Source organism: Euleptes europaea, chromosome 5, assembly GCF_029931775.1.
Source record: "Euleptes europaea isolate rEulEur1 chromosome 5, rEulEur1.hap1, whole genome shotgun sequence".
Lineage (NCBI taxonomy): Eukaryota > Metazoa > Chordata > Lepidosauria > Squamata > Sphaerodactylidae > Euleptes > Euleptes europaea.
The window spans coordinates 52,793,743-52,816,945 of NC_079316.1; the positions used below are offsets into that span (position 1 = coordinate 52,793,743).

Here is a 23,203-nt window from a genome sequence, read left to right on the forward strand (position 1 = left end):
GCATTTTGGTAAGCAGGCCACATGGAGGGATAGGTAAGGTTCTTTAACTCTTTAACTCTCAGCCATATAGGTAACAGTTTTAACCAGGCTGAGTAGAATGTATGAAAAGTCCAGGCCAGTTTTAATAAAACTTTACACATCAACAACTTTGATATGTATCAAATAAACAGGAATCTGTGCTATGGAGCTAGTATTTATTTTATTATTTATACCCTTTTTTTCTTCCCAATGGGGACCCAAAGCAGCTTACAGCCTCCCCCCCACTATTTATCCTTACAAGAAGAATCCTGTGAGATAGGTAGGCTGAGAGAGTAAGTGAATGGCATGAGGTCACCAAGCGAGCTTCCATGGCAGAGTGGGGATTCTACAGTTCCTTAGTTGGACACTATAACATCTACACCAGTGGTCCACAACCTTTTTGAGCCCGGAATTGGAATTTAGAATTCATTTGGAATTCAGACACGGCATGGTGGATGCTGAGGCTGTTGTACTTTGGAAACATTATGAAAAGACAAGAGTCACTGGAAAAGTCAATCATGCTTGGACAAGTTGAAGGCAGCAGGAAAAGAGGAAGACCCAACAAGAGATGGATTGACTCTATAAAGGAAACCACGGCCCTCAATTTGCAAGATCTGAGCAAGGCTGTTAAGGATAGGACACTTGGGAGGATGTTGATTCATAGGGTCGCCATGTGTCGGAAGTGACTTGACGGCACTTAACACACACAACACACGCATGGCGGATGAAGCAACAAAATGGCTACCACAAAATGGCTGCCACGGGAGCAACAAAATGGCAGCCACAAAATGATTGCCATGGCTTAACTTCAGTAATACCATGTAGATCCTTGTGTTGTGGTGGCGGCTGATGCCAAAGCAACATTTTTTAAAAATCTGCACAGTCAATCAGTTCTCCAATAATCAGTCAGAAGCCTTGCTGGGCAAAAGCCCTACCTGGCCCCACACACTTCCCAAAAACACTTGGTAAGGAAGGAATAACATTTTATACGTACCTTTTAACCCATTCAAACTGAAATCAAATATTTTTGGAGAGCGCTATACCACTTAAACTTCTAACGTAATATTACATTTTCCCACTAATAATTCAAATACCTAATACTACATACTAATTCTATGCATCAAATTATTATAAAACAATATCAACCATATTTATCATTAAAAGATTGCCATTTCTGTTGGTGTTCTTGAATTGATTTTCCCTGTAATTGATCGGTGAGCTTTGCCATAGTAGCGAATTCCATCATTTTGGTAATCCATTCAGTCAAAACAGGTGTTTCTTTGTTCTTCCAATGTCTGGCATATAAAATTCTTGCCGCGGTGACTGCATATTGGAAGAATTCCTTTTGCATGACTTGTAGTTGAACCGGAATCATCCCCGGAAGCATACATTTCGGATTAAAATCTAAATTCGTCTGAAGTATTTCCGTAATCTCCTTTGATATTTGTTCCCAATATCTCTGAGCCTTTTTACAGTCCACCATTGGTGATAAAAGGTCCCTTCAGTCTCTGAACACTTCCAACAATTTGCTTGATTGGATTTATACATTTTTTTGTAAGTCTTTCGGTGCGAAGTACCATCTGTAGAACATTTTGTACCAATTTTCTCGAACATCTTGAGATCTTGAAAATTTTATCCTAGCTTTCCACATCTTCTCCCATTCTGCCATTGAAATCATTTCACCAAAGTTTTGCATCCACTTGACCATACACGACTTTACTTGTTCCTGTGTGGTTTCCCTTCCTTTTTCCTTTTTGTATTTCAAAAAACTAATAAAATTTTATTAAAAAAACAAAAAACCCTTGGTGGGTGCCAGAAAAGGTGTTGGCGGGCCCGCAGGTACCATGTTGGGGACCCCTGTACTACACCATGCTGGCTCTCAGTACCAGCACTGCATCACATTTCCTCTATCAATGTGCATGGAGGGAGGCCAACTTTGGCAAGTCAGAATTCCCTTCTTTTGTTTGCCCCCCCCCCAGCATATGCTTGCCATTGAGCAGATGGGTATTCCATTTCTCTTGTAGAAGGACAGGTTGCTCTAGGGTTGTAAGGGACACCTCTCTCATGCTTCAAATCTTGCCCACACTCCTAGTCATTGGGCAGCACTTAATTGTACCCTCACTTCACCAATAGCCTCGCCTTTGGGCACTGTGTTAGTTAGCAGTGGAAATTATTACCGGTACCCTTTTGCTACAAAAAATGGACATTTTCTGCTCTAGTCTTGCTTTTGGATGTCTATAGAGATGCTGGAGTCAGATTCATGTATATAGTTTCTATATGAAGAGTCGATTCATATGTTGTGAGGGTGAAAGGGTTTCAACTGAAAATCAATGTATGCTGCAGACTTGTAGATGGAAGTGTTTCTGTCACATGTCCTTGTGCTAGCACTACCCCTTCTCATGGTATTGCCCTATAGATGTTTCATGGGACGGTGCTATTTTCTGTAGTAAGTCTGTGAGATACTTTACGATCACTGTGGAAGCCCTTCTGTGGTGAAATATTTTTGTGGGTGAGGCAGCCATATTGCTACAGTTAACGTATTCACCGAATCTGGATAGTTGGAGAAACACTGAATAGGCCATGAGCAAGAGAGCAACCACAGAGTTGTTACAGTATCATCTGCCAGTGTATTTAGCTTAACTTGGCTAACATGAAAACTCCTACTTCTGGCTGTAGACCTGACCGAAGAGTAGCAGTTCTTCACACAACACATAATTAACTTGTGGAATTTGCCACCACAAGATGTGATGAGGGTTTTGAAAAAGGACTGCACTGACTCATGGGAAACAGTCTGTCAGCAGCTGTTAGCCGTGATACACCTTCGAGCACCAATTGCCAGTAGTGAACTGGGAGGCCATCATCTTGTGCCTTGCTTGCTGGCTTCCAGAAACAGTGGGCTAGCTGCTTTGCAAATAATAGGCTGGGTTTAAAGGACTTTGATCTAATCCAGCAAGGAAACTTTCTGATATTTTAGAATGGAAGGTAATACTCCTGTACATATACTAGGCTGTGGGGTTGAGTGAGAGATGCTTTCAAATGATCATAGCTGCAAGGAAGACTCATCTCATGCCTTCAGGAAAGTCAGAGAACCGTCCTGTTCCAAGGATTGAGTGCTAAGCCTGTCTTTATGACCATAGTAGGCTGGGTGAGAGAAGGCAAGGAGGAATATAGTGAGTAAAGCATGTCCTACAGATTGTCACGGAAAAGTCCTGGATAAGGGACCTTTTGCCCCTCTCCCTTTTTAAATTCGATATATTGGGGCTGCAGAACTTAAATAACAAAGGCAAACATTTTCTTGGAAAAGGAGCAAGCAAAGCTGTGGGTTTCCAGGGGAGGCTGGAGAAGTATTATAAAAAATATGCCACATGAATCTCTGTCAGGAAATGGCTTAGATGTAATTAAAGCTACCAGAGTGCAAGAGGTGTTAGACATCCCTGTGGGACCTTGATCCTGTGATCTCAGTCTAACCTTTTCCTTGTACTGCCAGAAATCCTCTCCCCATGTCTGAACTTGTAACCCATAGGGGCTTGTCATCCCTTTACAATTCCTCCTTTTTAAAGCTGGATGTAGCCACATGGGAGGGTGCCGTCCTTGCCATGGTTTGCTGCTTGCTGTGTTTCTTGCTGGACTGACTAGAAGGGGGCACCTAAGCAGTTCGGGCAAATTCATTTAGCTTCCTGAAGTTTTGGATGCTTGAGGACTGCCAGTCCAAGTACTACGGAGGGAGGGAGTTCACTTCTTTGGGGGGTAGCAGGCCTAGATTCTGAGAAGCCCAGGCTTAGTGTCCCTCTTGAATAAGCTGGGCTGAACTGGGTTTGTAGCCAGCCTGGTAAACTCTGCTGCTCACCCAGCAGCAGATGGTGCCTGTCAGGGGATGCTAGGAGGGGAGGAGCAGGGCGGTTGCCTCGGTGATTTTTTTCCATCACCACAGCAACGGAAAGGTCACCGAGAGGGTCGCCTCATGCTCTCCTTTCCTGTGTGTGAAGAGCCGAGGGGTCTATTTGAGAGTGAGCCCAGAGGGTGTGATTGGAATGGGGGGGTCTGCTGGGGTGGGGGGCAGGGGGAAGTAGGTTTAAAGGGGTGGAAATTCTCCTGGGAGCCCCACCTTTTTGGCTGCAGGAAGTACCTGTTTCAAAGGTATGTAGATTAATAGCATTACGGTTGAACTGCACATGAACAGAATGTCACAACCCAATTTCTGGGTTATGCCTCCCCAAAAAAAGATAACCTAAACATTATGTATGTTGCACATGTCAACTTATTTAAATAGATGCAAAATGAAAATTGCCATCTGCTTAGCACTGAGTAAAGAAAGCAAAATGTCAAAGCACACATGTTAGTTTAGCCCTTCTTAGCCAATGTAGAGTGCCTTTCTACATCCAGATGGTCAGATCAACAGGAGTAGCCAGTGTGCCTCACACCTACGTCTGCTGAAATAAAGGCCCCACAGAAAAAGGCAAAGAGGACAAACACAGCCTGATTATCACCAGGCCATCCTGTGTGTGTGCGCGCGTGTGTGTGTGTGTAACCAGTAGTTTTGTGGCAGACTGTTTCTGAGAGATAGCACCTTGTTACCAGAGCAACAACCTGTCATGGAATGACCATGTCGAGTCCAAAAATTCTCGGTAGGGGAACATAATATATGGCAGGAATACCTACTTCAGACAGTTCCTTCCCTATCCTTCCTGTTGCTCTCTAGGCCTTTATGAGGCAGGAACTGGTGGAAGGGTATTACAGTTCAGCATTTCAAGACATCTTAGCCTCTGTCCAAGGCACGGTGTAGTTAGAGGTAAATGCTCTTTCCTGCTTCTTGGCTCCCTAGCGTTTGATCTAGTCTTCCCAGGGGTGTTTGCTGCTCAACTGGATAGAGCCCCATCTCCCTAAATGCCTCCCACCTTTCCTGTTAGAGAGTTATCAGAGTGTTCCCAAGACTGTAAGCTAAACATTACTGGCTTGAGTTAAGGGCTAAAGACTTTCTCCATTTGGGTGGGGAAGTTGAGGTGCTGCAGCACAGACTACCCAGACAGGATGGCACCTGCTAGGGAAAAACTGGTCTTTCCCGCATAGCAGGAGTTGCTGCCGTACCTTCGATGTTCCTGGGAGGAAACAGAGGCAAGTTTTGGCTCTGTACTTCTGATTCGGACGGGAGAACAGAAGGTAGACTCAAGGAGAAAGAAGAAGTTGGTTTTTATATGCCGACTTTCTCTACCACTTAAGGGAGACTCAGACTGGCTTACAATCACCTCCGTTTCCCCTCCCCACAGCAGACACCCTGTGAGGTGGGTGGGGCTGAGAGAGCTCTAAGAGAACTGTGACTGGCCCAAGGTCCCCCAGCTGGCTTCATGTGTAGGAGTGGGGAAGAAAGTGGGCTGAAGCTGTGTCACAAGGGATGGGTCGTTGGGGGGGGGCAGAGAGAAGAAAAACTAGTATGTGTGTCAGTAGGTTGTAGTGTTGTGGTAGCAAATCAGTGAAACAGCAGATAGAGCCCTCTAGTGACATGTGCTGGTTGGCTTTGGAGACATGGGGTGGAAGTATGTATGCATTTTAAACTGCTTTCATTACCACTAAGGAACCTTCTCTCACTTCAGTTAAAAGCACTTTGCCAGTATGCATAAGTTATGTTTCTCCTGCTTTAAATGTCACTACATCCCTCTCCAGCTAGTGCATGAGATAATACCCCCACACTTTTCTCCCCTGGATGTAGTGTCTAGCAGCTAAACTTGGATAAAATGCCATTCACAGCTGTATACAATTCCATAGGGAAAGTGGTGGTTGGAGGGACTAAACATATACTTCAAACAGTACACAGCGGTATGCAGGTAACACAAACTTAAAGGAAGGTTGATATTCAGTTGTCTGTCCACCACACTACAGAGTAATCCAAAACCTGATAAAACACACTTAAAAGTGCATTTCTGTTTCATGTATTACCACCAAAAAGTGGGAGCAAGGGTTAAAACTCGTGTCACTGGATATTGAAGCTGGCAGGGAACAATTCTCTCCAAACTGGGGAAAGGAATAGGCTATCTTGAGGCAGATGCTTGAAGAGAAACTAGGGAGAGATCATCTGGCACTTTATTACCATGTGAGGAGGGGAAAGGTGCTAATTTGGCACAAATAACTTTTATTAGTGAAGTTGGGATGTTTCTGCTGAAGGGAATGAAGGTTTGCTCACTCTAGTTTTGAAGGTTATGTATTGGGAGGTGAACATGCTGAGGTTGGGGTTTATTAACTGGGCATCACTTTTGCAATCTGAGAACTTTTGGTTAAAGCAGTGTGTTTGTGTTTAATTGTTTGACTATATAGATGAGCTGAGAGAGAAGTCTTCAATATCACATTATGCTGTTCTTAAATCTCACTGAGGGGCACCAAAGGGACTACTGAACCTAATGGAAAAGCTTCCAGACTTACGTAGCTAACTCCAGAAGCTTTGACCAGAGCAGCTATCCATTGTGTTTTTGCTGCTTAACCTGTCCCATGGTAGATGCCCACTGGATTCCCATTTGACCTTGTTTGTGTGCATTTTTATTTCCCTGGGTATAGTTTATGCAGCATTCACCTCCCTCGGGGATGTGAAAAAGCAGATAGCTTAGGTCACATGAGTACCCGGTAGTCACCTGCCATAGGATAGGCCAAGCAGAGAAAAAGTAATGGGCATCCACTTATCAGCTAATGCTCTCAGCATCAACTTCTTCAGCACATCATAAATCTGCAGCCCATTCTAGAAGATGATTCTTTCCCCTAAGGCCTTGGGTAGTTGCCCTCTCATTCCATACAGACAGCACCATAATCAGTATATTCTGTTCACCAGCAACAATAAGGCACCTATTGGAGTTACAAACCTTGGTGCCAACTCTGTCCCTATATTTACTCAAGTGACACTATTATAAGAACCAGCAGTGTCAGCTGCCAAGGACTCATTTATCTACACATTTTTTTAATGATATGTGCACTATTACTTGCTAACAGTGCCCTTCTGATGTTTATGTAGATCAAACAGGTTGGTCTCTATATAAGAGAGTAAGTGGACACAAATGGGATATTAAAATAGCAACTCAAGGGGAGCATTTCACTCAAATTCCTAGGATATTCTGTAGCAAACCTGAAAGGATGTTTATTATAGCCAGGAAGTTCTAAAAGGGAGACAGCAACCTAAAGCTGCCAAATTGGAATTCATTGGCAAAACTGACTCCATGGAACGTGATCTCACCAAATGCTGAGAGTGACTAGCTCTCTGTAGAAAGTTAACTACCGTTTCAGTAGATCTTGCTATACCTATTCATCACCTGTGCCTGTTAATTAGAAATGGGCCACTCCTATGCTGAATGGATGTGGTATTCATTTGCATTTTTGCATAGTGCTGTTACACGCACTGCTGTGACTTGTGTTGCCTGACCTTTTGACCTCACTTTGTTAAAAAAATTGTTCTTGGGGTGTGTATACCTATCTTCTTTTGTGAACACTTTATGAATCTGGTGAAGTGGGCTGTGACCTGTGGAAGCTTATGCCACAGTAAATTTGTTACTCTCTACGATGCAGCTGACTTCATATGTTTCTTGTTCAGGACATGGCCCGTATGAGTACATGTCCATCCTGATGCTGGAAGGCAGTCTGCCAAATCAGTTTTTAGAGTGGTCACCTTCCCCATATTCCACAAGCCTAGCTGGATGCTACACCTTGGCTGCCATAGCACCATTCTCTGACTAGAAAACCCTGTGCAGAACTATAGTAGCAGCTGGTCTTGGCACTTGCCCTCAAGTGCTAAATCCATGGGAGAGATAAAGAGAAAACGCAGCATCGATAAATGTAGCATTTTGGTTCCATTGCTGAGTATGGCTAATGCTGTGCTTTGACCCCTCCTGTCCATCTCTTCCTTCCCCCACCCCTCCCTGGATTTATGGCATGCTGGAGTCATAGCTTTTCAGTGGGCCTCTACTATGGGACAATTACAGCATCTCTTGTCATGTTGCTGTTTGACAGCCTTTAAGGTTGGAAGACTGATCCAGAAACCCAGCCACTATAGCGCTTTTGTCTCCTGACCTGGGAAAAGTAGCACAGCGCTATGGCAACAGTAGGAACATGACCAGTTTGGCTTGCCAGTTAGCTCTTGTTGCCCCAGGGAAATGGCAAGGTTGAGTGATCAGTTAAGCATATAGAGCTTCTTTACTGGGATAAGTTGAGTCAGTATTGTGTGTGGGGGGGGGTGGATGCTTGTGGGGCTGTAGCATTCATAACGAAATTACACCTGTGTTGTCCTTGTGTGTGGCCTGCTCCTGGCAGAGTGACCTTTGCTGATTTATGTCTTGTTCCTTCTTCTTTCTCTTTTTGTTAGGCTGTTCCTCTAAGTCATTCAAGCTGTACTCTCCAAAGGAGCCCCCAAACGGCAACGCCTTCCCCCCCTTCCACCCGGGCACTATGCTGGATCGAGATGTGGGGTAAGTGAGATGCTCTTTGGTTCAGGACAGGTTTAATGTTAAAGCCAGCCGAATCCCAAGTTTGTCACCTCTGTTCATCTCTGCCTAGGCTCTTTGCAGCATGGAGAGACTCTGCTTTCAAAATCAGGAAAGACTAAGTAAATGGAGCTTAATGTGGGGGTATGTCATAGGGGCACGTTGATTACTGCAGTCTGTGAAACAAAAGGATGACAACCTCCTCTCCCCCTGCAATCACTCATTGAGGCAGTAAGCCAAACACAAACATGGTTTCAATCCTTGTTTGTTCAGACCTCTGTCTGGAGCAGAGTTTCTCACACTCCTGCCACATACATTTTCTGAATTAAAATTGGAGGAACACTAAGCTCTTATATCTAAAAGAAATAACTTTTGCCTACACTCAGCCTTGCCAAAGCTTCCAGCCCCACTCACTCCAACTTCTGACTCCAACTTCCAGTTCCTTTATTCCTGTTAAGAAGCTGGTGTTCATTGACTTAAGTCAGCTGCCAGTTATGTCAAATGAAGTAATTTGGTGGCAGGTCAGCTTCTGTATTGTAATATGACAGGCTGATATGAAAAGCATCCATACATGACACTCCGTGATGTTGAGAGTTGCTCTGAGGCTTGAAGTACAATCTCCTCTCCTGCAGGAAGTTTAAAACAGGCCATACCTGGCTCCAGTGAATTGCAATAATAGGATAAATGCTGGGCCTCTGAAACAGACAGAAGGGGACAAACACAAGAATGAAAAGAAATAGAAAAGATCGGCAGCTTCTTGACACGGGTGGAGGCATGTTGACTTCCAACAAGAGTGGGGATAAATCTCTGCCACTCTGTGTTGCATGACCAGCAGACCAAATAGCCAAGTCTTTGTGATCATTCAGCATGAATGCAATGGAGGGAGAGAATGGAGAAGGAGGAATGGAGATGGGGAGAAGGAAGGACCAGGAGTCGGGGAAGTGGCTGTCTTTGGAGTGGCATGCAAAATCTGGGATGTCCCAGTCAGGAATGGCCATGACCACCACCATTTATTGCTTCTAAGAGAACCTGAAATGAAGTCGTCACTGTATAAAAAATCAGGATTCCTGTCTCTAAAAGCTACAATACATTTAAGTTGAAAAAAGATGGAAATACAGGAGAGAAATAAGAAAACAAAGGATGGGTAGCAGTAGTTTAAAAACAAAAAAAAAGAAGTGTTAGGTACCAGCAAGGAAAGGGGAAAAAAAAAGAAAAGAATACAGGTCAAGAGGACAAAGGGTAGATTTTTTTAAAGGCTAGAATGCAAATGAATATTGAGAGGAATGAGTTTCCAAGTATATACATACAGCATAAGAGACAGGACATGACCAAGAAATAATACACGAGAGAGAAGGTTTTACAAAGCAGGTTACGTTGAGATATATAGAGAATTCAAGGAAGGGGAATGAAGATAAAATGCAGAACACATAAAGTGGAGAAGTTTAAAAGCAAGAAGGAACTTAAAGCATAATGTGAAACGGAGGCGGCTAATAAATGATGCTGAGGCAGCACTAAGTAGCCCCTTGTGGTTTTCCAGCTTTACCCATTCAGTTTAACCTCTGCAGTATAGCGAAATGATCTGGGTGGTCAGGAGCTTTTATTAATCACTCCTGTCCTGATGTATTCCTCCACAGACCGACTCCTATGTATCCACCAACGTACTTGGAGCCTGGAATTGGGTAAGAATCTGTGCTGCGCTTTGTTCTGGCAAGCATGGGTTTAGCAAAGAGTAAAGGTGGGCCTAACGTTTTAAGTGTGCTGGGAAGTGGTTTGAACATAAATTTGCTACCCTAAAAACATATGCCTTGGAAAATTTTGGTTGAAGCTGCTTCCACAACATGAATGATGCCTGCCACATACACACACGCGTGTATTCCCTGCATGCACATTTGTGGATGCGTACAAAATTTTCCAGTTGAGTGGAGTCAGAACTCCAGTGTATGTGTGTGTGAGAGATGGGAGAGACTGAAATGGGATAATACTCAAAGCCAACAGCAAGTCAATGTGTGTATCCCTCTTGAGTTTGAGAATATCTGTGAAAAATAGGAGCATGGGTCTTCTGCACTCAGCATTGTGTCAGGCACTAGCCTGAGAATGGTATGCTGTGACTGAGCCAGATGCCAGCCAAGGCCAACGTATTATTCCTCTTCCTAGGTGTTTTGACTTTCTGCTTCTGGTCTCTTTATACCAAAAATAACTGCTGCAAACTTTATAAGCCATAATCACTCTTCTGTTCTCCCCCCCCCCCCAAAAAAAACACCTATGTAGTCCAGCAGCTACCATATTGAACATAGATGTGGGGGAAATCTGGATTTATGTCCCTACACAGGTATTAACTTGTTAGAGGCCATATGGTGTCCCATTCCCTGTCTGTGAAATGTGAATATCAGAATGGTAATGTGTGTGCTTAAATTGTCAGGATAAATGACGCTTCCCTCTCACCAGGTAGGAAGTCTGATTCCTTCCCCTATTTAATTGTTATGGTTGATTAACAGGAGGCACACACCATATGGCAACCAGACTGACTACAGGATATTTGAGCTCAATAAACGGCTGCAAAACTGGACAGAGGTATGACTTTCCAACTCAGGGGAGTTAAATCAGGAAAAGGTTCCATGATTTCAAATGAAGGGGAGCTACTGCTACCCTGGTAGAAAATGAGGGGGAAAGAATGGGATGTCAACCCAAGCACCTTAAGCCTGGTGCCCAGGTTCCCTTGTCACATCTGTAGTTGTGGTGATGGATGTTAGCTTCATCCCCGTATAAACTGTTCTGTGCCTTTATTTCTGCAGGAGTGTGACAATCTGTGGTGGGATGCCTTCACCACTGAGTTCTTTGAGGATGATGCCATGTTAACAATCACTTTCTGTCTGGAAGATGGACCAAAGAGATACAGTGAGTCCCGGGGCTATGGTGGGTCCTGGGGGGGGGGCAATATGCACCATCACCTTAGATTCAGGATCCAGTATTCTGTTGGAAGGAGAAGTTTGGAATGGGTATAAGTTGAGGTTATGCATCAAAGTATTTTGTAGCCTTGAGTAGCTCCTGGACCATTTCCCCAATAAGTAGTCCCCATTTTCAGGAGAGGCTTGGGATGTGGTATAAGTTTGGTATTGACCCGCTGAACTCTACGTAGCTATCATTAAGAGAGAAGTCCACAACAGTCTACAATGTTTGGACATCAAGACTATTGATTACAGATAAAATAATTAGCACTACTGCTACACTATAAAAATATACCATTTTACATCCCACAGCAATACAGGGCCTCCCAGCAAATGTTTAGTATCTATGGTTTTGCTTAGGATGGTTTACTCCACTACTGTTTGCCAATCTAAATGGCCATGAAGTTTCCAGCATGGAGCACACCCCAGGTTTTTGGAAATTTCTCCATTACTGCTTAGATATGGAAGCACTTAAGTTCTTAAAGAAACGTCTCTCCTCCCCTCCCCTAAATTAAAATGAAATGAATGCTCCAACTCCTTGACTTCTTTCTTATTCCTAAATCTGGCTCCTGCTTTCTTGTGCAACATTTTTTATATAGAGTTGGTGCAAAGCCTGCCCACTAGGAGGTGTCAAAGATGATTGGTACAGGTTGTGTTTCCAGTTTTCTGGGCAAAGGATTTCTGATGCTTTCATATGACCACCACCCCCATGGACGCTTTTGTATATGGTTACATTTTCCTTTGGGTACTCTCCAACCTGAATAAAAATGCAGATGTTTTCAAAGCACAGTCAGAAGTAATAATCTTTTAGCATAACAAAATATTTGAAATTTGTGAAGCCTTCTTCCAAGGAATCTCTGTTTCCCTAAGGAGTAGGCAAGTTTCAGTGACCAGGAGGGTCATCATTTGTGTGCGCACCATCCAGCCATTCCTATCCCTGAATGCATTGTATTCTGGAAAACAGGCATAATGTTTCAAGATGTGAATGTGCATTGTACATGAGAACAACATGACTCATCTGTGAAGAGAGATGAGCTGGATTGCCATTGTCTAAGTAGATGTCTAAATAGTCCAAATAGTACATGCATGGCATTTATCATGGTAATGCCTTCACTGTGAGAGCTCAAAACCAGATCTCTTGGCTTGCTGTCTCCCAACCTGCTGCCAGGCTATAAGTAGGAGGCTGTCCTTTCCACTTTGATCTTCCTTGACCTGTTGTCATCCTGATTTGTACCTAGACAGACTCAAAAGCCTATGAACTAACTACATGGAATTTCATCTGTCCCCTGGAGATGGGGTGGGGGGATGCCATATTTTTAGATCCCCAACCCTTCTTCATTCTGAGGCCACCACCAGTTAAGAGAGACTGTGTCTCTCGTTTGCTGTACTTTGTGTGTATCGTTCACCCATTAACTCAATGTAACAATCCGTTTACTTCATGGGCAGTTCCACAGCACACTTTCCCAGTACAGAAGTGTCTGAGCCAGTGGGAATCCTGAATCTGCAGTGCAAAGGCTGAAGAGCAATTGAATTTTTTGTCTTCTCTGTCTCCTCTGTGAACAGCAATTGGCCGCACCCTGATCCCTCGCTACTTCCGCAGTATCTTTGAAGGGGGTGCTACAGAGCTGTACTATGTCCTGAAGCACCCCAAGGAGTCCTTCCACAATAACTTTGTCTCGCTCGACTGTGACCAGTGTACTATGGTCACTCAGCATGGCAAGCCCATGTTCACACAGGTAAGAATATTTCCCCTTCTCCCAGTTACCAAATGGAGAGATGCTATCCAGGGCTAATGGAAACCTGTGTTGAATTTCTGCTGAGAGCTATTTAGTCTTTGTTCCTTATGGTGTCCCCCTCCAAAGGCTTGTGTATGAAAGAAAGGAAAGGGTGGAGGAAGCAGCTGGCTAAGAGGCCAAGCTTGCTTACCTGGACTTCAAGGCTACTTATTTGCTTTTCTCTTGCCCAGGTGTGTGTGGAGGGTCGCCTCTATCTGGAGTTCATGTTTGATGACATGATGAGGATAAAGACGTGGCACTTCAGCATCCGGCAGCACCGGGAGCTCATTCCCCGCAGCATCCTTGCCATGCATGTAAGTCCAATTCTTTGGACTGCCCATTGGCTTGATTTGCTTGAAGCTGTTTTGTCAGGTTCTCCCTGGAATCTGAGAAACATTCTGTTGTTTGCTTTCCTTACACTGTTACTACTTGTGACCAGAATCTTTGGGCCAGCACCTGTGACAGAAAGACAGAATACCGAATTACAAGTTTCCAATTTGTTTGACCTTGGTTTGGATAACGCACTTGAAGCATTTGTTCAAGTTTACATCAGATCTGCATTTTGCAAAGCGTTGGAAATTTCAGTTCTACTTTGTGGTCGCTGCAGTCCCACATACAAGTTTGGCACCTGCAGGGCCAACTGCAGGAACATTCTGGGGCTCCAGCTTGCATTCCTGCCTCTACCCTTAAGAGGGAGTCTGTGACTGCACATGCCTGGAGTGACTGGATAAGCACAATTCCAGCTTCGGTTACCTTCTGACCACAGCAACAGAGCAGCTGCTTGGACAGTTTTCTCAGTGGTCTTTCTCAGAGCCTTTGCTATTGTGTTTTTCTTGGGGAGCACTTTTTTCCTACTTCCTTACTCGTTTTTAATTTAGTTTGGCAACATTCCATTCCCTTTTGTTTTTTCCCAGGGTTTTTTCTCTGTCTGCTGCATTTCCTGAGTATCTCTATCGCAGTGGCTACCTTCACCAAATGTTTCTGTTACTGAGTTAGGCAGAGCAGCTTCTTGGTCCACACCTTCTGCATTTTACTGTACACTATTCTTTTGGCAGTTAAGGGCAGATGCAACCTTTGTCAGAGTAGTTCTTTGTAGTTTGCATTTCACTGGCCCCTTTTTCAGGTATGTCAGCAAACCACCCACTTATAAATGGGACTCCATTGAAACCACCAAGAAAAAACTAGGTTGCTTTCCTGTAACAGATTATCACCTGTGGAGTTGCCTAACCCACTCTCCTTCCCTATTGTGTGTGTTGCTTGCTTATCAGTGTGGGTACCTTGTCACCATGACAAAGAGCTGAGTGGAAAGTCACAAATCGTAACAAAACAAAAGGAGCAGCAGTTGCTGCACCACAGTTCTAGAAAGTTCCCAAGGTTAGCTCTGTGCAGCCACTGAACTGTACAGACAAGCAACCTGTTTACCCCTTCACTGTAACCTTTTAAAATAGTGATGGTCCCAGTGATTTGAAATATAAAGTATTTGATGAGGTCTCCTATTCTTGTTTGACTCCTTCTTTAATTCTCTCCCCCACACACTAGGCACAAGACCCCCAGATGCTGGACCAGTTGTCCAAGAATATCACCCGATGTGGACTTTCAAACTCCACACTCAACTACCTCCGAGTAAGTCCTTTTCCACAGTGTCTGCGGAAAGAAGTACCTGGATCCCCTCCCTTTTTAATCTATAGAAAAAACTATATTGAAATCACCTTTTAAAGATGGTATTTGGGAATAATAATATGGTGTTTTCTCTCTGTATCACAATGGGTTTAGATTGTTTAGAATTTTATTTTGTACTTACTAAATCAGAATGCTAAGCCCATTGTACATCATGGCCTGAGAATTGTATGTCTTGTATGCAGCTCATGGCTAGAAATTCATGCCATCTTCTCTGTCCACACAAAGAAGGGCATGACTGAAGGTAGGTGTGAAAAGAGCACCACAGAAGATGGCATAGACTGCCCGAGGATCTTTATCTGTATCTTTCATTCCATTGCCCACTGGGGCATATTCTGGCTCCAGGAGGCTGCTAGCCTCTTAGTTTCCATTGCTCAGGACAGCACCAAACTGTGCTCTTTTCTCTTTCCCCCTGCCAGCTTTGTGTAATCCTAGAACCAATGCAGGAGTTGATGTCACGGCACAAGACCTACAGCCTCAGCCCCCGGGACTGCCTCAAGACATGCCTCTTCCAGAAGTGGCAGCGTATGGTGGCACCACCTGGTGAGAATCGTACAGGGAGGGGCTGGGTGTTAGGATGGAAATCTCTGTGAGGCTGGATTTCTAAGCTGCATGCCTTTTCTATCAAAAGCACCAGAGGGTACTATGGACAGTTTCCTTGTGGGTGTTGCGACTCCTAGTGGAGTCTGCCAACTTCACAGGTGTTTAGGAGAATGCAGCTTGGCTGGGGCGGGAGGCAGAATTCCTGCCTCCTAGTCTGGCTTTTTGAAGTACAGTGTGGGATAAGAAAATGAAACACTGGTGACCAAGATGTGGAACCAAACTGGAAGCTGAAACCCCAAAACCAGTCCAGAAAGATTTATTTTCAGTGAACTGGAGTTTAACCCAAACCTAAAATCTTTCAGTTGTTTTGAATTTGTATTTTGAAACACAAAAAAGGCAACCAGCTCAAAACAAATGGTTCAATAGTCAGATCCTCAGGAAATTCTTGAGGAGCCGTGTGGGCTCCTCTCTGCTCCAGCGATATTTGGAGAAAGCAGATTTCCCAATGAGCCATGGAGGAGCAGCAGGTGAGATGACTCCTGATGTCCTCCTGATGCTCCAATAGAGGCTTGCCCACCCACAAGCTGAAATGAGGTTTAATATTTGCTTGGGTAAATACAGTAATATTATTTTGCTTGTACAATAAATAAGTTAATATTGGGTAAGTAAACTTATGTTATAAACTTTGTTTTACATAGAGAACAGGAATAAGAATTAGTAAGACTTCAAAAGCAGCTAAGATTCTCCTGTGAAATTTAAAGCAACAGACTTTTGAGGAAGCAAAAGTGAAACAAGGAAAAATTGTAAAACCTTGTCAAAAGCTTATGTATTTATGTTAAAATACCTGTATAAAAGCTTATATATGTAATGGAGTTAACCATTAATGAATGTATATAAAATAGACTTATATTTGTGTAGTGGTATTGGTTTCTATTGGCTTATGTTCAGGTAACACTCCCCTCTTTATATATTAGTTGTGTTTCCCTGACAGCATAGTTCTTTCTTGCTACCATTTTAAACATGTAAGCTCTTTTCTTTTTTCCCATTTCTTTTTGGCTAAGTTAGTGGGGTCTCTTGAAAGAAAAGATAGAGCCCTAAGGAGTTGGGGATAGGGGAGCTGATACTTAAAAAGGAAGGCAGAGGGCAGGCTATGAGGAGAGGAGGAAAGGGAGCTCAGTTTGAAAGGTGGGGTAAGATAGTGCTTAGCTGTTTTAAGCTGATTAATAAAATAATCACTTTGTTATTTTGCCCAAGGCCTCTGTGGCTAGGCATAAAGCTTAGTTTTCACCCCCTGGCACTACCTAAGAGGAGACTTTCCTCCTAAAATGGATATTGCTTGTTATAAGTTTTTGTTTTTTCTTTTAGATTTACAAGTTCATGGTGCAGAAGCTAGCTTTTTCCTTACTGTTTACTCTATGCAACATAGGCAAAGCAATGTTAATAACAAGGTCCAAGGGAAGAAAACAAACTGAGGCATTATGTTGATATTGTGTATAGTTTTGATATAACTAGCTTTTGTACCAGGAAATTGTGAACAAAGTTTGTAATAATAATAATTGTAGTAGTAGTAGTAGTAGTAATTCTATCCTGGGATGAAAGTCTCCTTTTCAAGTAGACACATGAAGCTATCTTATACCAAGTCAGACCATTGCTCCATCAAGGTCAGTACTGTCTAGTCAAGACTGGTTGCAGATCTCTAGGACATTGCTACCAGATCCTCCTAACCAGAGATGCCAGGGATTGAACTTGGGATCTTCAGTATGCTAGGCAGATGCTTTACCATTGAGTTGGCCCAGCTACCTAGGGAGATAACAGAGTGATTAATAACATACTCAGGTTAAAACTGTGAAACATGATCAACCCCTCTTCCGTTTAAAATTGAGCTCAATTTCCTGCTCATCTTTCAGAAATGAAAGCCATCAGTGTGGTGATATTCATAAAATATATCTAGACTATTGGTTCTTGTAGGTTATCCGGGCTGTGTAACCGTGGTCTTGGAATTTTCTTTCCTGACGTTTCGCCAGCAACTGTGGCAGGCATCTTCAGAGTAGTAACACTGAAGGACAGTGTCTCTCAGTGTCAAGGGTGTAGGAAGAGTAATATATAGTCAGAAAGGGGTTGGGTTTGAGCTGAGTATTGTCCTGCAAAAGTACTTTTGCAGGACAATACTCAGCTCAAACCCAACCCCTTTCTGACTATATATTACTCTTCCTACACCCTTGACACTGAGAGACACTGTCCTTCAGTGTTACTACTCTGAAGATGCCTGCCACAGTTGCTGGCGAAACGTCAGGAAAGAAAATTCCAAGACCACGGTTACACAGCCCGGATAACCTACAAGAACCAATGAACTCTGACCGTGAAAGCCTTCGACAATATATCTAGACTAGTTCAAAGCATCTGAACCAAGCTAGTGTCTGAGCTGGGACTGTACTGGAGAGTTTAAATAATACTGCTGAACCAGAACTGAACCCAATTTTTAATGGTTCAGCTCCCTATTGGTGAGCAAGAACTTGGAGATGTTGTGGAAGTTGGGACTGGTTGTCGATAAATGTACCAGTGAAACCTCACAGATGTTCAGTGTCCAGGGTCTTTTAAGTTCTAATAGGCATATATTGAGACAATTACAGAAAAACATTCTTCTACTGGGGTCTGACCGTCTCACCAAAACTCCCTTTCCTAACACCTTCCCAGCTGAGCCTGCACGTCAGCAGCCCAGCAAACGCCGGAAAAGGAAGATGTCGGGGGGCAGCACCATGAGCTCTGGTGGTGGCAACACAAATAACAGCAACAGCAAGAAGAAGAGCCCAGCCAGCACCTTCGCTCTCTCCAGTCAGGTACCTGTAAGCATCCCCTTTTCATTGTCTCTTCTTCTTTGCCTGCCTGCATGGGGGCCTGTGCCCTGCAGCTGGAGACCCTAGGAAATTCTGGGTAATACCTTCTGTAGCATAAACCAGGGGCTAGAAGAGTAGTAAGCTGCAGTACTGCAGTCAAAAACTCTCCTCACGACCTGAGCTCGATCCTGACGGAAGTCAGTTTCAGGTAGCCGGCTCAAGGTTGACTCAGCCTTCCATCCTTCTGAGGTCGGTCAAATGAGTACCCAGCTTGCTTGGGGGTAAAATGTAGATGACTGGGGAAGGCAATGGCAAATCACCCTGTAAACGTAGTCTGCCTAGTAAATGTCATGATGTGACGTCACCCCACGGGTCAGTAATGACCCAGTGCTTTCACAGGGGACTATCTTTACCCTTAGAGATCTCAGTTTAATCCAACAGCCATTTCCAAGACCCAGTGGTGGCTGTGCCTGTTTTCTTTTGATGCTGCTTGGTTCTGGAGCCAAAGCCTCTGTGACCAGGAAGATTGTTCTCTAGCTTCTGTGTTCTAGAGCCCTATGGCACCTAATTTGGCCCTGTTTTTAGGTGATCCCTGTGGCAACAGTAAGTTCTGAGGCATTAGACTTCTCCTTCCTCGAGTTGAATTGGAAATGAGGTGGGGAGCCATGTCCACCTAATTCTCCGTAGCCACGTCAAGTGGCTGTGAGAAGCCCAGAGTAGAGATCAAGACTGAACAACAGAAGCGGCAGTGTCGCAAATAGGGAATAAGGAAAGTTGGGGAGCAAGTGGAGTGGAGTCTTGAGGATACAGCAAGTGAAGTGGGAAAGGAGAGTCTTTCACCTCCCATACGAGAGGCTGTCTTTGTTCATGGGAACTGGCTCCTCTTGAGTGTTGTGCTGTGGGTCAGGGCAGTCTCCACCTCGATTATGTTTCGGGAAACTCTTCCCTCCTCAGGATGTGATGGTGGTGGGCGAGCCGACCTTGATGGGCGGGGAGTTTGGCGACGAGGACGAGCGCCTTATCACGCGGCTTGAGAACACGCAGTTCGACGCTGCCAATGGCATTGATGATGAGGACAGCTTCAACAACTCTCCCGCGTTGGGCGCCAACAGCCCCTGGAACAGCAAGCCCCCCTCCAGTCAGGAGAGCAAGTCTGAAAATCCTACGTCGCAAGCATCGCAGTAAAGCTCCCACCCACTGCCCAGCCTGGCCTTGACATGACTTGGCTGGTGCCCCCACGGACTGAGTCAAAACCGTTCTACCTGGACATTTGTGAAGAAGAGTGGCTGGCTGGCAAGGTAGCGGAGCCGATGGGCACTGCAGTCTGCCCACCTGCCTGCCTCCAGCTGGCCCGACCACCACTCCCTGCTGTCTGCACTCTTTGCTGTGCCCCTTAGGGCAGACTTGGGGCACTGAGACCTGATGGAGCTTTGATCTCTAGCTCCAGCAGAATTTTAATCCCGTCTCTTTCCCCTCCCCTTGCCCCATGTATCCAGAGCCCTGGACACCACAAGCTACACTCATGTGGGACGGGGTTCCATGTTCATTGCATAAGCAGCTCCTCAGCACCTGACCACCTTGTTTGATTTGGCAAGAGGTGGGCCAAGTGCTTAAGCTGATTTCACAGAATGTCAACCTGAGCACGTTTCATCTTTCCTGTTCCATATTCAACCTCAAGGTGGCTCCCTTCCAGTAAGAGAGTCTGCTAATCATGTGCTGACAACTCTATGACTCACAATGGGGGGCAGCTAAGATTTTGTGGGACAGGTCTCAAGCAGTCCCTGCTGGCGGCTGTAGGTGTTGGCAGAGCAAGTATTTTTGTTCTGCTTGAAGAACACAGAAAACTAATGTAGGGGCAGGTGGAGTTGGGGGTTTAGCACCTCCTGGAATGTGGTTAGCAAACCACCCTGCAGTCACATGGGATGGGCATATGTCCCTTCAAGTCTGATCTTTGGGCGTAGCCTGCTGCCCAACCTGCTCCTGCAGAAAACTGCTATCTTGACCCCCTCCCAGTACTCGGGTTGTTTTTTTTTTAAAAAATTATTATTAAAATTGTAAGTTAAAAACAAACAAACAGCAAATCTGCCCTCCCTCCCCGTTTCCCCCAATCCTGATTTTTGTACAGGCTTGTCTACCAATATGGGAGTCTTGGTTTTTATATACAGTTCTGAGAGCTTCAAACCAAGGAGAGACTTTGCAGACTTCCTTTATACATCCTTTGAGGACAGCATGGCTGCCCCACTTGCCCCCCCTCTGTGTAACTCGTGTGTGCTGCTGTCCCTGCTCCCCCCTTCTCTACCACCCTCCCTTTCGGGTTCGTGTACCTTGTGCTTGTATATTTCCGCGCTGTAGGCCGTGTGTATGATACTGTTTTTTCACTGTGTTCTCACTAATGCAGCCACCCCTGTGAATGGTCGGGGGAGTTCATTCTGATGGGCATCCTTCTTGGGAGGCAGGAGAGTTCAAAGGGTGCTGTCGCCTGTTTTACGGCAGTGGGACAAATCGATGAGCAGGGCTGACGACAGGGCCCCTTAGGAAGCATAGTCTGAGGATCCTGGTCCCCACCCCACCCCCATGTTTGAATTTCATTTATGCTCTTTTCACCTGCATTTTGTGCTCCCAGTTTTGTCCTGTGTGCCCTGGAGAGAGGACTTTCCTTATGTCGCAGAGGCCTCGAAGACATCACATGTGGGACACTTTTTCCCATTTTGATAATGGAGTATAGAATAGTGTGAGGTGTTTTGGTCATCTCAGGACATTAGGCTGGTTTGTGAGTTTGGTGGCATTTGGGGGGACACAGTCTGGACTGTCGTGGCAAGCACCCCCTTTGCCTTACTGAAGCTGTTTCTCCAAGCTGATCCCTTGCTTCGAGGGTGTTAATCCTTAGCAAGGACCACTGCCATCCTTTTTCCCTGGAGCTGCTGTTTTGGCCCATTACTTCAGAATGGCCTGTTCACTGCTGGGGCGCAGCTTTCCCTCTGAAACATGCCCTGGAATCCCAAAAATCCTTCTCTCCCCTAGAGGAGCCCAGCTGAGTCAACGTGAAACATGTTCATGGGAGGCTGGTCGCTTTTATGTTCCTGGGCCTGGACACGTCATCCTGCTCCGTCCCTGGGAGCAGGCAGTACTATAGTCAGCTCTATGATTTACAGGATGTTTTCTGTATCTTTTTGTACCTAAAGATATGAGTGTCACGTCCCCCATTGCTGTGGCTCGGCATGAATTGGTGACGTGTACTTCATCCCCTCTCCCTGCCTTTGCTCTTCCCACCTCCCCCTCCCCCGGGGCACTGTAAAGCCTTTTTTTTTTTTTGCATAGTTTGTGCCATTTATGGTCATGTATGGTACCAATAAAACAACTTTTCGGTTTGGTGCTCTCCTGCCAGAGTTATTTTTCATTTGCATCTGAGAGAGGGGATCCAATCACTCCTGCTAAGCCCAGTTCAGAGTTCGTTGCTGAGCCGGGAAGTAAACAGTCAACACTGGTTTGGGTCATTAGGTGCTGTTCCTTTGGTGCAACATCAGCGCCTCTGACACAGGGGCTTTTCTGTCAGTAGCAGTAGGAAGGGAGATTTCTGCTAATCCTTCCTCTTGCTTTAGTCTCCCAGTTTTCTCTCCACAGTGTTCCTTTGGCTCCCCTTACCCACAGAGGCCCAATTTCAGGTGGCATAGATGGGCTGCAGTGAAAGGGGGGAGGCGGGGAAGTCGTCTTCCTCTAGCAGAGGGGTCCCTATCCTGAGACTGGGCACCTTTGGAATTGTGACACTGTGCTGGGCTTACCGCAAAATGCCTGCCACAGGAGGCAGAGCCAAACACACAGAGGAAGCCCAATTGCAAGGGAAAAGAGGTAATGAAAATAAAACAAATACTGTGGTGGCAGCTGCCACCAAAACAACATTATTTTAATCTGCATTTCAATGGCAAATCAGAAGCTCTACTGGGCAAGAGCCCCACCTGGCCTCACCCACCATCTAAAAACACCTGGTGGGCACCAAGAAAAGTGTTGATGGGTACCATAGTGCCCATAGGCACCACATTGGGGACCCTTGCTCTAGCGTGACTCCACTTGTGCTCCTTAGGTTCCAAGCCGTTATGTTGTCAGGGGCTAATCCTTGCTCTCTCATACCAGCACCTCTCAGCCTTAGCCTCTCTACCTTTCTTAGTGTCTCTCCTTCAATTTCCATGAAACTGGAATATGCTGGTACAATGTTTTCTGGAGTCTGCACATCTGTCAGGCCTCAGCAAGTCAATGCGTTCCTGGCAATAACTTTCCTCCAGACGATGCAGCGAGGTAAAAGTTTATTTCAGAAGAACAGCGATTTCAGCAGGTCAAAAGACTTAAGGCTAGCATACAGGTATGGGGAATATTGAAACATATAGGGTGGATACAATGGGGTTGATTGGATTATTAGAAACAAAGACACAATACCGAAGCAAACTACCGGTAAAGACTTGAGCAAAAGTATTCAGAGTAAAATGCGTGCGTTAAGTGGCTGATCTTCCCGGGCTCCTAGTATTGTTTTGCGGGACCTGGTATCAAATCAGCCATTACCGGGGCGGGTCTCCATTGAGCTGCAGATCTTGGGCAGGAGACCAGGTGCAAACGGGGAGGGACGGAGTGCAAAAGGACCCCATTTTGTCCATGGGGGAACCCATCTTGTTTCTATCCGGAGCCAACATCCAAGCAACAAGGAAGTGATGGACGTGTAAAAATCACAGAGAAGGTACAGTGTGTGGAAGACTAATATTCTTATGTGTGCATGTGCCAAAAGAGATGGTTTTGAGAGACTGTGTCATGTTCTGCTAAACGGGTAGCAAAGGCATGGCAGAAGTTTGTTCTTATTGCCATGTGCAGTCCCAAATAATTAGTACCCATTGCCAGAGCAATAATGCAGTACCCATAATGTAGCACCCATTGCCTCATTGGCCAAAGTCACTCTCAGTAAGCCACTTTCGTTTTCC

General features: G+C 45.0%; 1 protein-coding gene across 2 annotated transcripts in view; it reads left to right on the top strand.

The window, feature by feature from the left end:
* Positions 1-19,777, top strand: part of LDB1 (LIM domain binding 1) — a 61,011-nt gene extending 41,234 nt beyond the window's left edge. The window contains exons 2-11 of one of the 2 annotated variants that reach the window (XM_056850004.1): positions 8,351-8,453; positions 10,103-10,147; positions 10,964-11,039; positions 11,261-11,363; positions 12,977-13,149; positions 13,380-13,502; positions 14,728-14,811; positions 15,285-15,408; positions 18,103-18,245; positions 19,197-19,777. In XM_056850004.1, the coding sequence (XP_056705982.1) occupies positions 8,351-8,453; positions 10,103-10,147; positions 10,964-11,039; positions 11,261-11,363; positions 12,977-13,149; positions 13,380-13,502; positions 14,728-14,811; positions 15,285-15,408; positions 18,103-18,245; positions 19,197-19,427 (1,205 nt within the window). In that variant the 3' untranslated portion in view covers positions 19,428-19,777. Of the gene's footprint in view, positions 1-8,350; positions 8,454-10,102; positions 10,148-10,963; positions 11,040-11,260; positions 11,364-12,976; positions 13,150-13,379; positions 13,503-14,727; positions 14,812-15,284; positions 15,409-18,102; positions 18,252-19,196 lie in introns of both variants that reach the window. The other variant, XM_056850003.1, reaches the window with a different exon arrangement.
* The last annotated feature ends 3,426 nt before the right edge of the window (positions 19,778-23,203 follow it).